This window comes from Lissotriton vulgaris, chromosome 3_1, assembly GCF_964263255.1.
Source record: "Lissotriton vulgaris chromosome 3_1, aLisVul1.2, whole genome shotgun sequence".
NCBI classification, from domain to species: Eukaryota; Metazoa; Chordata; class Amphibia; order Caudata; family Salamandridae; genus Lissotriton; species Lissotriton vulgaris.
Window position 1 is genome coordinate 1,108,154,483 of NC_141689.1, and position 12,971 is coordinate 1,108,167,453.

At 44.5% G+C, this 12,971-nt stretch overlaps 1 protein-coding gene across 1 annotated transcript in view; it reads left to right on the plus strand.

Moving 5' to 3' along the window:
* Positions 1–6,180: 6,180 nt before the first annotated feature.
* MANBA (mannosidase beta) overlaps positions 6,181–12,971 on the plus strand; it is a 399,570-nt gene continuing 392,779 nt past the window's right edge. Inside the window, exon 1 of the mRNA XM_086961579.1 lies at positions 6,181–6,646. Within this exon, the coding sequence (XP_086817705.1) occupies positions 6,428–6,646 (219 nt within the window). The 5' untranslated portion in view covers positions 6,181–6,427. The remainder of the gene's footprint in view (positions 6,647–12,971) is intronic.

Genomic DNA, 12,971 nt, shown 5'->3' on the forward strand with positions numbered 1-12,971 from the left:
GATGCGAGGTACAGTTGCAAGGGCTTGGTTGGAGGATCGTAGGTAGCGGGAGGGGGTGTAGAAGGAAAGTCGTGAGTTGAGGCATTCGGGTCCAAGTTCGTAGAGTGCTTTGTGTGCGTGGGTTAGGAGGCGGAAAGTAATCCTCTTGTTAACGGGGAGCCAGTGGAGGTTTTTCAGGTGTCCAGAGATGTGGTCTTTACGCGGGATGTCTAGTATGAGTCTGGCTGAGGCGTTCTGGATGCGTTGGAGTTTTTCTGGAGTTTTGCGGTGGTACCGGCGTATAGGGTGTTACCGTAGTCCAGGCGGCTCGTGACCAGTGCGTGGGTGACCGTTTTTCTAGTTTCGGTGGGGATCCAGCGAAATGTTTTTTTGAGCATGCGAAGAATATTGGAGCAAGAAGATGAGACGGCGTTGACTTGTTTGTTAATAGAGAGTGAGGAGTCCAGGATGACACCTAAGTTCCGTGCGCGGTCCGTCGGGATGGGTGCTTTTCCAAGGGCCTCTGGCCACCAAGAGTCATCCCAGGTTGAGGGGGAGGTACCTAGGATAAGGACTTCAGTTTTGTCAGAGTTCAGTTTTAGACGGCTGTACTTCATCCAATCGGCTACTTCTTTCATTCCTTCATGTAGGTTGGTTTTGGCGGTGTTAGGGTCTTTGGTGAGTGATAGTATCAGTTGAGTGTCATCAGCGTAGGAGATGATGTTGAGGTTGTGTTGGCGTGCGATAGCCGCGAGGGGGCTCATGTATACGTGGAAGAGGGTGGGGCTGAGTGAAGATCCTTGTGGCACGCCGCAGATGACTTCGGTAGCTTCTGATTTGAATGGAGGAAGGCGGACTCTCTGAGTTCTTCCGGCAAGGAACGAGGTGATCCATTCCAGTGCTTTTCCTTGGATTCCGATGTTACTGAGGCGTTGTATTAAGGTGCTATGACAAACTGTGTCAAAGGCTGCGGAAAGGTCGAGGAGGATGAGGGCGACTGTGTCTCCGTTGTCTAGCAGAGTTCGAATGTCGTCTGTTGCTGCGATGAGTGCGGTCTCAGTGCTGTGTTTGGCTCGGAAGCCGGACTGAGAGGAGTCGAGGGATTTGTTGGTTTCGAGGAAGGCGGCAAGCTGGTTGTTGACAGCTTTCTCGATGACTTTGGCCGGGAATGGAAGGAGCGAGATGGGGCGGTAGTTTTTGAGTTCGGTGGGGTCAGCTGTGGGTTTCTTCAGAAGGGCGCTGAGTTCAGCATGTTTCCAACTTTCCGGGAAGGTGGCGGAGTTGAGGGAGCAGTTGATGAGGTGCGGTGCTATAATGGAGTCTGCTTTGTTAAAGATGTGGTGAGGGCATGGGTCTGTGGGGGATCCTGAGTGGATAGAGTTCATCAGGCGGATGGTGTCCTCAGTGGAGATTGGGTTCCAGTCATTGAGGATGTTCAAGGGGGGTGGGGGTCCTGCAGAGGTTTGGGTGGGTTGGTCTTCGGGTCGGTTGTCGAAGCTGTTGTGGATGTCTGCAATCTTGTTGTGGAAGAATGAGGCTAGGGAGTCGCAGAGGGCTTGAGAGGGGGTGATGTTGTTGGAGTTGGCTGAGGGGTTGGTAAATTCCTTGACGATGTTGAATAATTCCTTGCTGTTGTGGGCGTTGCTATCTAGTCGGTCCTTGAAAGCGGCTTTCTTGGCATTCCGGATCAGTTGGTGGTGTATACGGGTGGCGTTTTTGAAGGCGTCCTTGGTGCTGGTGTTTGGGTCTTTTTTCCAGGCCTTCTCAAGGGAGCGACAGAGTTTCTTGGATTTCTTAAGATCATCGTTGAACCAGGAGGCCTTCTTGCTGCCTAGTTTGATTTGACGTTTTTTCAATGGTGCTAGGATGTCGGCGCTGTTGGATAGCCATTGGGTGAGGTTAATGGCTGCTTGGTCGGGGTTCGAGGAGTGGGCGGGGGGGTTTTGAAGAAGCGATGAGGAGATCTGGTCGATGGTGATTTTGTTCCAGTTTCTTCGCAGAGTGGGTTGAGGATGGTTGTTGGATGTGGTCTTGTTGTAGGTAAAGTGAACGCAGCTGTGGTCCGTCCAAAGGAGAGCTGTGGTGTGGCTGAAGGAGACATGTTTGCTGGAGGTGAAGATAGGGTCGAGTGTGTGACCTGCGATGTGGGTGGGGGTAGTGACAAGTTGTTTAAGTCCGAGGTTGTCCAGAAGGGTGGTGGTGTTGCGGTCGTTGTTCTTTTCAAGGTGAAAGTTGAGGTCTCCCAAAAGAATGTAATCCTCGGAGGGGAGGGCGTGTGGGGTGATGAAGTCCGTGATGTCCTCACTGAATTGTGCACGGGGTCCTGGTGGCCTGTAGAGGAGGGTGCCTCTGAGTGTGGTCTTGGGGTCGATGTGGATCTGGAAGTGAAGGTGTTCAGTGTTGGCGAGATTGACGTCTGAGCTGGTTGAGATGCGGATGGATTTCTTATGGACGATAGCGATGCCTCCTCCTGTTTGGTCGGTACGGTCCTTACGGATGATCTTATAGCCTTCCGGGATGGCAATGGTGATGTCTGCGGCTGATGTGGCGTTCATCCATGTTTCTGTTAGGAAGGCGACGTCTGGAGAGATGGTGTCTAGTAGATTCCAGAGGTCGATGGCGTGCCTGTGGACTGAGCGGGTGTTGAGTAGGATGCATTGTAGGTGGTTGGTGTCAGATATTTGTTTTGTGTTCGTGGATGAGAAGTCGTTCTTGGTGCTGTCGAACTTGCAGGAGTAGCAAGAGAAGGGTCCATGGATGTGTCTGGGAGCGGCTTGGACGCAGTTGGGGAGTCGGCCGGGGTTTAGGGCTAAGAGGGTAGAGGCGTCGTATGAGATGCGGGTAGGGTGGGGGGTACAGGGGCCAGGGGGTCTGGCGCTGGGCGCGGTCCAGGCGCGGACGGGCGTAGACGGGCTTACCTTTGGCGCGAATGGGGCGCGATCGCTGCGCGTTATCGCTGCGCGAGAATGCATCTGACATAAGCGGAACGTATAGGGGGAGGGGCGAGGGAGGAGCAGCTGGGAGGCGGGAGCGGGGCGGAGATCAGGGCAGGGAGGCAAAAACAACAACAACAGGAAGACACAAAATGGCAGTCAGCCCAAAATCGAAAAACGGGTTGGGGCACACTATGAGCATAAAAACGCTATCACTAAGACAGTGGAACCGGCACAAGGCACAACCAGGCACAAAAATACAAAGCACAGGCAACACAGATAATCAGAGCGTAGCAGCGCGTTATGGCAGACTAGCGCCGCGATAATATGCTAATGAGCTCGTCAAAACGGCAGAACAGCGTTAAACAGTGGAGCTGTTAATTAAGGCGATCTGGCACAACCAGCAATGCAGTAATAGTCAATGCAGGCAACACATTGGCACAACAAGCAATGCAGTAATAGTCAATGCAGGCAACAGACTGGCACTAGCGCCGCGATATTATGTAAATGAGCTCGTGAAATTGGCAAAACAGCGCTAAATAGTAGAGCTGCCAATTAAGGCGATCTAGCGCAATAAGCAATGCAGCAATAGTCAATGCAGGCAACAAACTGGCAGGCTTGTGGGCGCTACGATACCAAATGCAATCTCGCAGGGCAGGGAGTAGCGTGGGGGAGCGACCGTATCCGATGGAATCAGGACGGTCACGGAGGTCGATTGGTAGGGTGCAGCCAGACCAACAGTGGGAGGGAGGAGCAGCTGGGAGGCGGGAGCGGGGCGGAGATCAGGGCAGGGAGGCAAAAACAACAACAACAGGAAGACACAAAATGGCAGTCAGCCCAAAATCGAAAAACGGGTTGGGGCACACTATGAGCATAAAAACGCTATCACTAAGACAGTGGAACCGGCACAAGGCACAACCAGGCACAAAAATACAAAGCACAGGCAACACAGATAATCAGAGCATAGCAGCGCGTTATGGCAGACTAGCGCCGCGATAATATGCTAATGAGCTCGTCAAAACGGCAGAACAGCGTTAAACAGTGGAGCTGTTAATTAAGGCGATCTGGCACAACCAGCAATGCAGTAATAGTCAATGCAGGCAACAAATTGGCACAACAAGCAATGCAGTAATAGTCAATGCAGGCAACAGACTGGCACTAGCGCCGCGATATTATGTAAATGAGCTCGTGAAATCGGCAAAACAGCGCTAAATAGTAGAGCTGCCAATTAAGGCGATCTAGCGCAATAAGCAATGCAGCAATAGTCAAGGGGCCGATAAAGCCCTTAAGCCACTCGCCCCGAATTGGGGAAGTTTGAAGTGCTAAGGAACCCTTGGGAAGAATTGAGTGTGGACATCCTGGGCCCGATCCTGGACATACGAGGAATCCAAAAGTATGTGTGCGTCATGGTGGACCGGTACTCGAAATGGCCAGAAATAATGATAGGAGAGACCATGGACGCGGAAACCATCATCAAGTTCCTGGCAGATACGTTTGTGAGGGAAGGTATCCCTAAGGCGGTGCTTAGTGACAACGGACCCCAGTTCAAATCAGAGAGGTGGAATAACTTCATGAGCAGGAATAGCATTGTAGCCAAACACACAGCTATATACCACCCCGCCGGGAACGGCTTAGTGGAGCGGTTCAACAGGGTGGTGATGGGGTCGATCCAAGCTGCCATATCCGACGACAAGGACTGGGAAGTGGAAATCTGGCACATGGTCTGGGCCTATAGGATCACTCCCACAAGCACGGGCTACAGCCCGTTTCAGATATTGAGAGGACGTGAACCATTTACACAAGACAACAGAGTGTGGAAAGAAAAAACAGTCAAGAGCGAATGGTCCCCCGCCGTGGTGCGAGCCAACCTTGAGAAGGCTCAGGCAGTTTACACCAAGCATTACGACAACAGAAGAAATGTACGGGGAACTGGCCTAGAGAAAGGAGAATGGGTACGAGTAAGGTTGGCCACTACACAGAGGAAGGGGGAGAGCAAATATAGCAATTCCATGCAAGTGAAAGAAGTCCTGGGCAGGGTAGCCTTGCTGCACGACGGTAACGTGTGGTCGCAGGACCGCATGGCAAGATGTAACAAAATCTTGAACTGGGACCAAAGCGCCACAGACTTTGGAGATGAAGAGACTGAATCTGCCGAGCAGGAGCCCCCAGAGACCATGGTTGGGGAGGGTGGAGAAGGCCCACAAGAACTAGAGACAGTGGTACGTGATCAGGAGCAGAGGGCAGGAGGATGTCGTAAGGAGAGAGAAGGAGGCGCGGCCGCGCAGGCGAGTGAAGAAAGCAACGAACGTGAGACCACCAACACCCCGGTAAGACTGACCCGTAGGGGTAGGGTGGTGGTCAAACCAGCCAAATTCAGAGACTATGAAATGAACAGTGGACTGTGAGTTATAGTTTGTGCGTTGGAAAAAAGGGGAGATATGTAGTAGCGCGCTCTAGTGTATGCACGTCACGTAAGCCACGTGACGTGCCACGCCCGCGTAAGGCTGCGCGTGCTGCGTAAACCATTGGCGCGAAGAGCCGGTACGGGCAGTATAGGCTCGGCGCTCTTTAGGGATAGACGTATCTAATAAAGCACGGTTAAACTACAACCAAGGATGCAGCGTCATCTTTGGGGGGAAACCAGAACATTACACGTTCCTTTTCAAAAGTACTTCCGTCATCCTTTGAGATTTCCTAGAATGTGTGTATAATCTACAAACAAATATATATGCAAATTGACTCATTTAAAATCCCGAATTTCTTTTTAATCGGTCTCAGAGCGTTTAGGGACGTTTCCAACTTTTGAAAACTATTTTCAGTTATAAATTATGCCTGCTGCATGGGAACCGATATGCATCTTAAATTGATTTGTCCAACATGGCGCCTAGTACCGGCGGATTTTGACGCCTGCTGTCTTGTAAGTTAGCATTCTAGTTCAATAATGGAACTCCGTGACATAACTGTACCTCTGCTGCCGTCTTTGTACTGCAGTTGTCTTCAGGGAAAGCACGCTGCATGGTGCTGCCATTTACTGGCCGATTCAGTAAAAGGTGTTCCTTATTTTCAGGGACTATGTTCATGTAGTTAAAGTTATTTACTACGGATTTTTTTTAAGTTGCTGCGTACTCTACTTTCGTGCGTGTATAATGCATTTTTCGTCTGTCGTAATAATCTCACCGTCCCGTTAATAAAAGTGTTGTCTTTTGTCGCTTTTGCTCATGGGTGTGTTTTTGAGGGTTTCGGTGGGGAGGAAGCTGAAACCACGTGTGAGACGCGTCATTGAATTAACTTTGCTAGTTAGAATCATGTGTCATCAATCTGAAAGTGCAAATACTGTCTTGTCCGGAAGGAAGAAGTAAACAGCGATTAGAATCTATTTGCTTACATTCAGGGCTGATGAAACTGTTGCGGGGACAAACTGAAGGTTCCTAGGAGCTTTTGGTATTGCTGAACTACCACAGTCCCTATGTTGGGCTGCTGATAAATAATGTTCCGCATCCGAGGAAGCAGCAGGAATGGCTTTGGTAACTTGGAGTTTGCGCTGGTACTCGCCCGTGCTGCTGGCCCTGTGCTGGTGGTGCGAGCTGCTGCATGGCCGGTATCACAACGCAGCCCCCGAAGTGCACAGCCTGCAGGGCAGGTGGGGGCTGTGCAACGCGAATGGCTCATTGGTGCTGGAGGGAGACGTGCCTGGGTGCGTGCACAGCGCCTTACTGCAGCAAGGGCTCATCGAGGTACAGTTTGCAGACAGATATTTCTTCCCACTACTAAACCTAAGCTGTTCGATGGAACGTACAATATCCCTGTGGTATCTGCTGCAAGGGCACATGCCACCCTTTCACATACAGTACATCCCAATGTGAAATTGAATTAATGAAGTATGTGCAAATAACGTTAAGCAAAACTCTTTCAGATGAATCCCAACAAGCACATCATATCAGTCTTTAAAAGGGGTGCGGCCAAAGAAGTGTAACTAAGAATCCTTTACAAAAAGCTTGTCTTAAAACATGTAAATGAAACTCCTTTGTTTCACCCAGCGTGCCTTTTGACTAGTAGTTGGGTTACTGTTATTGAATTCAGGCACACAACGGACCTATGCCCAAAGTATGCCAAACTTATTGGATTCCCCGGTGCTTTTAAACCGTATCAAATACATGTGTAACAATGATTTTGTTTTGATACTTGTAATTGACCATGTTTACATTCTAAAAATGTGATAATATGAATTAAACTTTACTAAGGTAAACGGAAGGGGTAGTAGTATTGGGAATGTCTCAATGTATACTTTTCTCCGCTACGCACCACTTTCCTCTGCAGCCTTTCACTGTTAAACACTTAAAATTCTTTTTCTCCCCACAGCTTTTTTTTTTTTAATCCTCAATCTGCATAGCTCACCTTTTATCTAATTCCCTTTCAGCTCTGTGTTTCCACTCCCTCTTTCTGCATGCCCTTTCTTTCATCGCTTCCACTTTACCTCCCACCCACTCATAACCCACCCACTATTTCGACAGCTCTGGGTTTCCATTACAAACTATTCCATAATTACAACTGGCACATATGTGACCATAGCGCTGATCCAGCGCTCCTAATGAAAAACTGTCCCACAAACGCTACTCATCTCCACAATACTCACCATTAATCATTACTCACTACCAAGGCCCATAAACTAAAGAGACAATTTTTGAGCGACTGAATCATGTCACCTAATTAAACCTATCTATTCACAAACTATTTACAAAATTATATACAACTGCAGTTTATCATTTCTTACCATGGTTTTGATTATATGACATTTAATTAAGTCACTAAGGCGAATGGATCTAATAATGATAACTAGACCATGAATAAACAAGACCAGCTTGTCAATTGAAAAATCTAATTTTGTTAGCTTTATTTTATTCAAGGAAAGAGCATTTTTATTCAGAAATCAATATTTTATTAGCAATTTTGAAAGCATCATTCAAGGAAAGCTTATTAGACTCACATTTCAAAGGTAAATGAATTAGCATGAACTAAAGCAAAATATAAGTTCCCATTCCCTAAATTCTATTTCCCTGTCTGAAACTCTCAAAAGAAATTCATTAAAGACTGCTGTCCTTACGTGCGCCAAAGAGTCCAACAGCACGTCACGGTCATCAGGAATCGGAAAGCGAGGAGAGATTCCCTCCTCCTCGTGGGCCAATTTTTATACCTTTCTAACTAGCTAAAGTAGCTAAATTCTTCATACTTTTCCAAAAAACCAACTTCTTATTGGCTGAGCCGTGTCAGTCCATTAGGTCATTTCTTACATCTTGTCCAAGTCCGGGCTTCACATTAGCCCTATTGTCTCTTTCTTCGATGGCATTTGGCTTCCTCAGAAATTATACTTTCTCGTTTGAGTACTGTCTTTTCACTTCCTCACCTTGGCAGACAAACGCAAATCCTGTCCTTGGGCCTTTACTCCGAGAGCACATTTTATTCAAGCGAAGTTATCTATCCAGCAAATATTTCCGCTTTAACAATGCAAGGCTCCATCCTGAACAAGATTTCTTTCACGTCTGCTTCTCTGTCAGCCATACTTTTCTTGAGCCACTTTTAAGGCCTCACTTTAGAATCTAATATTAAACAAACACAAGACATCAATTAATTAAAGAATTGAGACCCATTCTGTTACCCGCCCCCCTTCTAATTAACCGGGTTAATTATGTTAACTAGCCAAAGCACATATAGCAGCATTTATATTAACCTTCTTCGTTTGAGCCATAAGGAAACTCCACGAACTTTTGCCACAGAAAAGACATAACAATTACATAAGCACAAAGAACAGCACATGCCATTAATTAAACAGCCGCATTTAATTCTGACAAAGACAATAGACAAGGATAGTTTATTATTTTACCACACACTTGCGAATGCAACATAGAAGCACATTAGTCCCACATGTAATGTCTGCAATTTTAAACTAAGTTGATTAATAAATTCAACGCACACTTTTTAGTACGATTATTTTTATTATGGAAGTTTAACTTCGCGAGTATGAACAAAAATTCATTCAATAACTCGCTCCATCAGCGCTTTGCGCTCTGCATAGTGGTCAAGGATTGCATGGGCATATAGCCTGAAAACCTTTATGACCCATTGACTGGCACTCTGAAGAACTGTCATTGACTTCAGTCTCAACTCCAGAGGTATCAATCATGTCCCGCTATGAACATCCGCCCACAATCTGAACTCATCCAGTCACCCAGAGGCAATTCTGTTCACAGTATGCACAATTCAAGAGATAAGTTGCATGAAAAAAGTACAGAAACACATTTGCGAAACGCTAATACTGTAATACATTATACGCCGGAATCACAGCAAAATTACAGAAAAAACTCCAACGCATCCAAAATGCATCAGCGAGACTCATATTAGACATCCCTCGCCAAGTTCACATCACCGGACACCTAAAAGACCTCCACTGGCTTCCCGTTAACAAAAGAATTACATTCCGTCTTCTCACCCACGCACACAAGGCCCTCTACAATTTAGGACCCGAATGCCTCAACACTCGACTGTCCTTCTACAAACCCACCCGCCAACTTAGATCGTCCAAGCAAGCCCTCGCCGCAGTCCCGCGCATCCGGAAATCCACCATGGGAGGAAGATCCTTCTCCTTCCTGGCAGCCAAGACCTGGAACTCACTCCCCACTCACCTCCGCCTTACTCAAAACCACATCTCTTTCAGAAAAGAACTTAAAACCTGGCTATTCGACAAATAATTTTCACATTCCCAAGTGCTTTGAGACCCTCTGGGTGAGTAGTGCGCTTTATAAATGCTCGAACTTGATGAAGTGAAATATGTGAAATGTAAAAAGGACCTACATTACTCAAATTTTGTTTTATAATTTGTGTCGAGATATTGATCAGTGACAATGCCTGTAAAGTTAATGGAATGAATATAGGGGCCAATAAGGACAAGTTTTAAGTCAGTCAAGGGATTTATTTATTTATATATATATATTTTAATTTATTGCGATTGTATATAGCGCGAACATTACCTGAAGGTGTCAGTGCGCTTTACAAAAGAACCAGTTGCGATACATAAGGACTTATGATTACCTGAGTTACATAAAAGATACAAACAGAAAAAATTGCAAATGTACAAGTTGTAAAGTCACACAAGGAAGAGATGCAAACAGAAAATTGCAAATGAACAAGTTGTAAAGTCACTCAAGGAAGAGATACAAATGGATAAACTAAGAATCACATAGGAATGGTATTGAGTTCAAGGGTCTACTACATATACTAGTGGTTAGAGTTATCTCTATATATATATATATATCGTGAGCAAGGGAAGTTGTTCCCGAAACGCGTCGAGTAGGGCTGTGATTAAAAATCCAGTTTGAACATAATTGCTGGCCTGGACATCGTTCTTTGCAAAGGTGAATGGGTGTGGTGGAGAATAAATATATATATATATATATATATATATATATATATATATATATATATATATTCACTGAAAAAACCATAGGTTTTAAACACGTTATAGTTAGGAAGTTGCATTTAAAAAAACCTATGAAATTCACTGAAAAAACCATAGGTTTTACACACGTTATAGTTAGATAGTAGCATTTACAAAACCTATGAAATTCACTGAAAAAACCATAGGTTTGACACATGTTATAGTTAGCTGGACATTTCACTCATATAAAACCAATGAAATTTCCCCATTATAGTTACTTCAGCTAACTATAACTCGCGCGCCCGCAATGCACTGCTGATGCCTTCACATATCACATCACTCATGACATCATCTATTAAATGGGTTAGTTCTGAAAATTACATATATTTTATATATGTAGATCTGAAGGTTGGTTGAACAAGAATTTAGTATATAAGTGTATAAATGGTTGCTTTTTTGGTGAAAAATAGATTGTATAACTGACTGATTAAGTATATCTTAATGAGTACATGGGTTACTGAGTAATGTTTAAATATATACATATCTGTGTCAGTCTATCAGTTTCTGTTTTAGTGGCTGAATGTGTTGATGAGTAGCTATATGACTGATACATTATGTCTATGTAGGTTATTGTTTCTTCATTATTAGTAAGAGTGTCTCAGTGTCTAAGTGTTAATATGCAACATTAGGAGATTTTACATATTGCATACATGCAAGAATCAGTGACATACTATTCCTATATGTTGTAGGCAGCATATGTCAGATGTTAGATGTTATCATTGATGTCATGAGTGATGTCACTGACCATGTGATGAGTGATGTAATATGTGAAGTCATCAGCAGTGCATTGCGGGCGCGCGAGTTATAGTTAGCTGAAGTAACTATAACGGGGGAATTTCATTGGTTTTATATGAGTGAAATGTGCAGCTAACTATAACATGTGTCAAACCTATGGTTTTTCAGTGAATTTCATAGGTTTTTTAAATGCAACTTCCTAACTATAACGTGTTTAAAACCTATGGTTTTTTCAGTGAATTTCATAGGTTTTTTGAATGCTACTAACCTAACTATAACGGGTTTAAAACCAATGGTTTTTTCAGTGATTTTAATAGGTTTTTAAAATGCTAATTATTAATTATATCGTGATTACAACTTATACTTTTATCAATGAATTTCAGTAAATGTTTTTATCTGAAAAAAACAGTTTTGTTGATTTGCAGAGTTGTTTAGGGACTCCTTTTAAAGCTCTAGTGGAATAGGGAGTGTGTACCTTGCCTTTTTTTGAACGTTTTGAAATTTGTCAGTATTTGAAGAAGATCGCCTTTGTAAACTTTCGTGCGTGACCGGGTGCGCGCACCGCGCTATATATTTCCGGAAAACATTGCAGTTTCGACCCATCGAATTTCTTCATAGACCCCCCAGAGAAGTTATAATTGGTCAAGGAGACTGTACCTTGCCTTCTTTTTAACGTTTTGAAACTTTTGACTAAATCGAACATGACGCCTTTTTCAACTTTCGTGCGCGACCGGGTGCGCGCACCCCAGGGCAGAAACATAAAAAGTTTTATACTTTCACAATTTTGAACTTGGATCCTCTTAGAAGATGTACAAGATCAAGCTGTGTTTAGCTTTCCTACTTTTTACGTTTTGAAACTTAAGTGAATTAGACCGATACTTCCAAATGACGTACGTAACCAGGGAAATGTCATCGCGTATACGTCCTAATGCGTGCATGTCAAGTCATGTGACTCGAAAACAACACTTCCAATTGGTTCTTAGTAGTTTCTGTTCTGGAATTTTCTCGGACCCCACCCACTTCCCTCACTATCTTCTTTACTCTCAAGTGAGAAGAACGTTTTACATCTTTCCGAAGACTTTGGTGAAATGGCTGCCGCACAGAATTCATCGTCAGAATCTGAAGAAAATTATCGGCTACCTTTAACAAAAAGGAAGGAATCTTTCATCTGGCAATTTTTTACTTTTCCTAAGGAACAAAAAAAAGTGAATCCGCCCAAAGTCACTTGCACAATTTGTGACGCAGTTCTTTCAAGAGGAAATCCTTCGAAAAAGTATTTGTTTTCAATACATATGATGATGAGGCATGTGAGACAAGTGCATCCTGAGAAATTTGCACAGGCATCGACAAGAGCTCTGGCAACACAACTACCATCAGCTGTGGCCGGCACATCTTCTGGTGGACGACCTGCATCTCCATCCAGTGCAGAGATGGACTTGAGACCATATTTGTCAAAGGTGCATATGAAATGCAACTTGTGTGGAGAAATTATTGTGTATGGAGAGCAGAGCCTCACTCTTATTGAAATTAGAATTAATAATCATCAATGCTTCGACAGAAGATGATTTTTCTCATTTCATTTTGATCCAGTTTTACAGTTTTAAAGTTCAAAATTTCGGTTCCAGTTTTAAAAATCAAAAACAATACTTGACTTTGAATGGTCAAACTTTAGGAACTGTGGACAATTTTTCCTATCTGGGGGTAGTACTCGATTCAAAATTAACATGAAAGGCCCAAATCGAGAAAAGCAAGGTGTCATATGCCCATAATGTTAAACCAATCATTAGCAAACTGAATGCAAGTACAAGTAAGAGCGTAACCCCTGTCCTTGAACT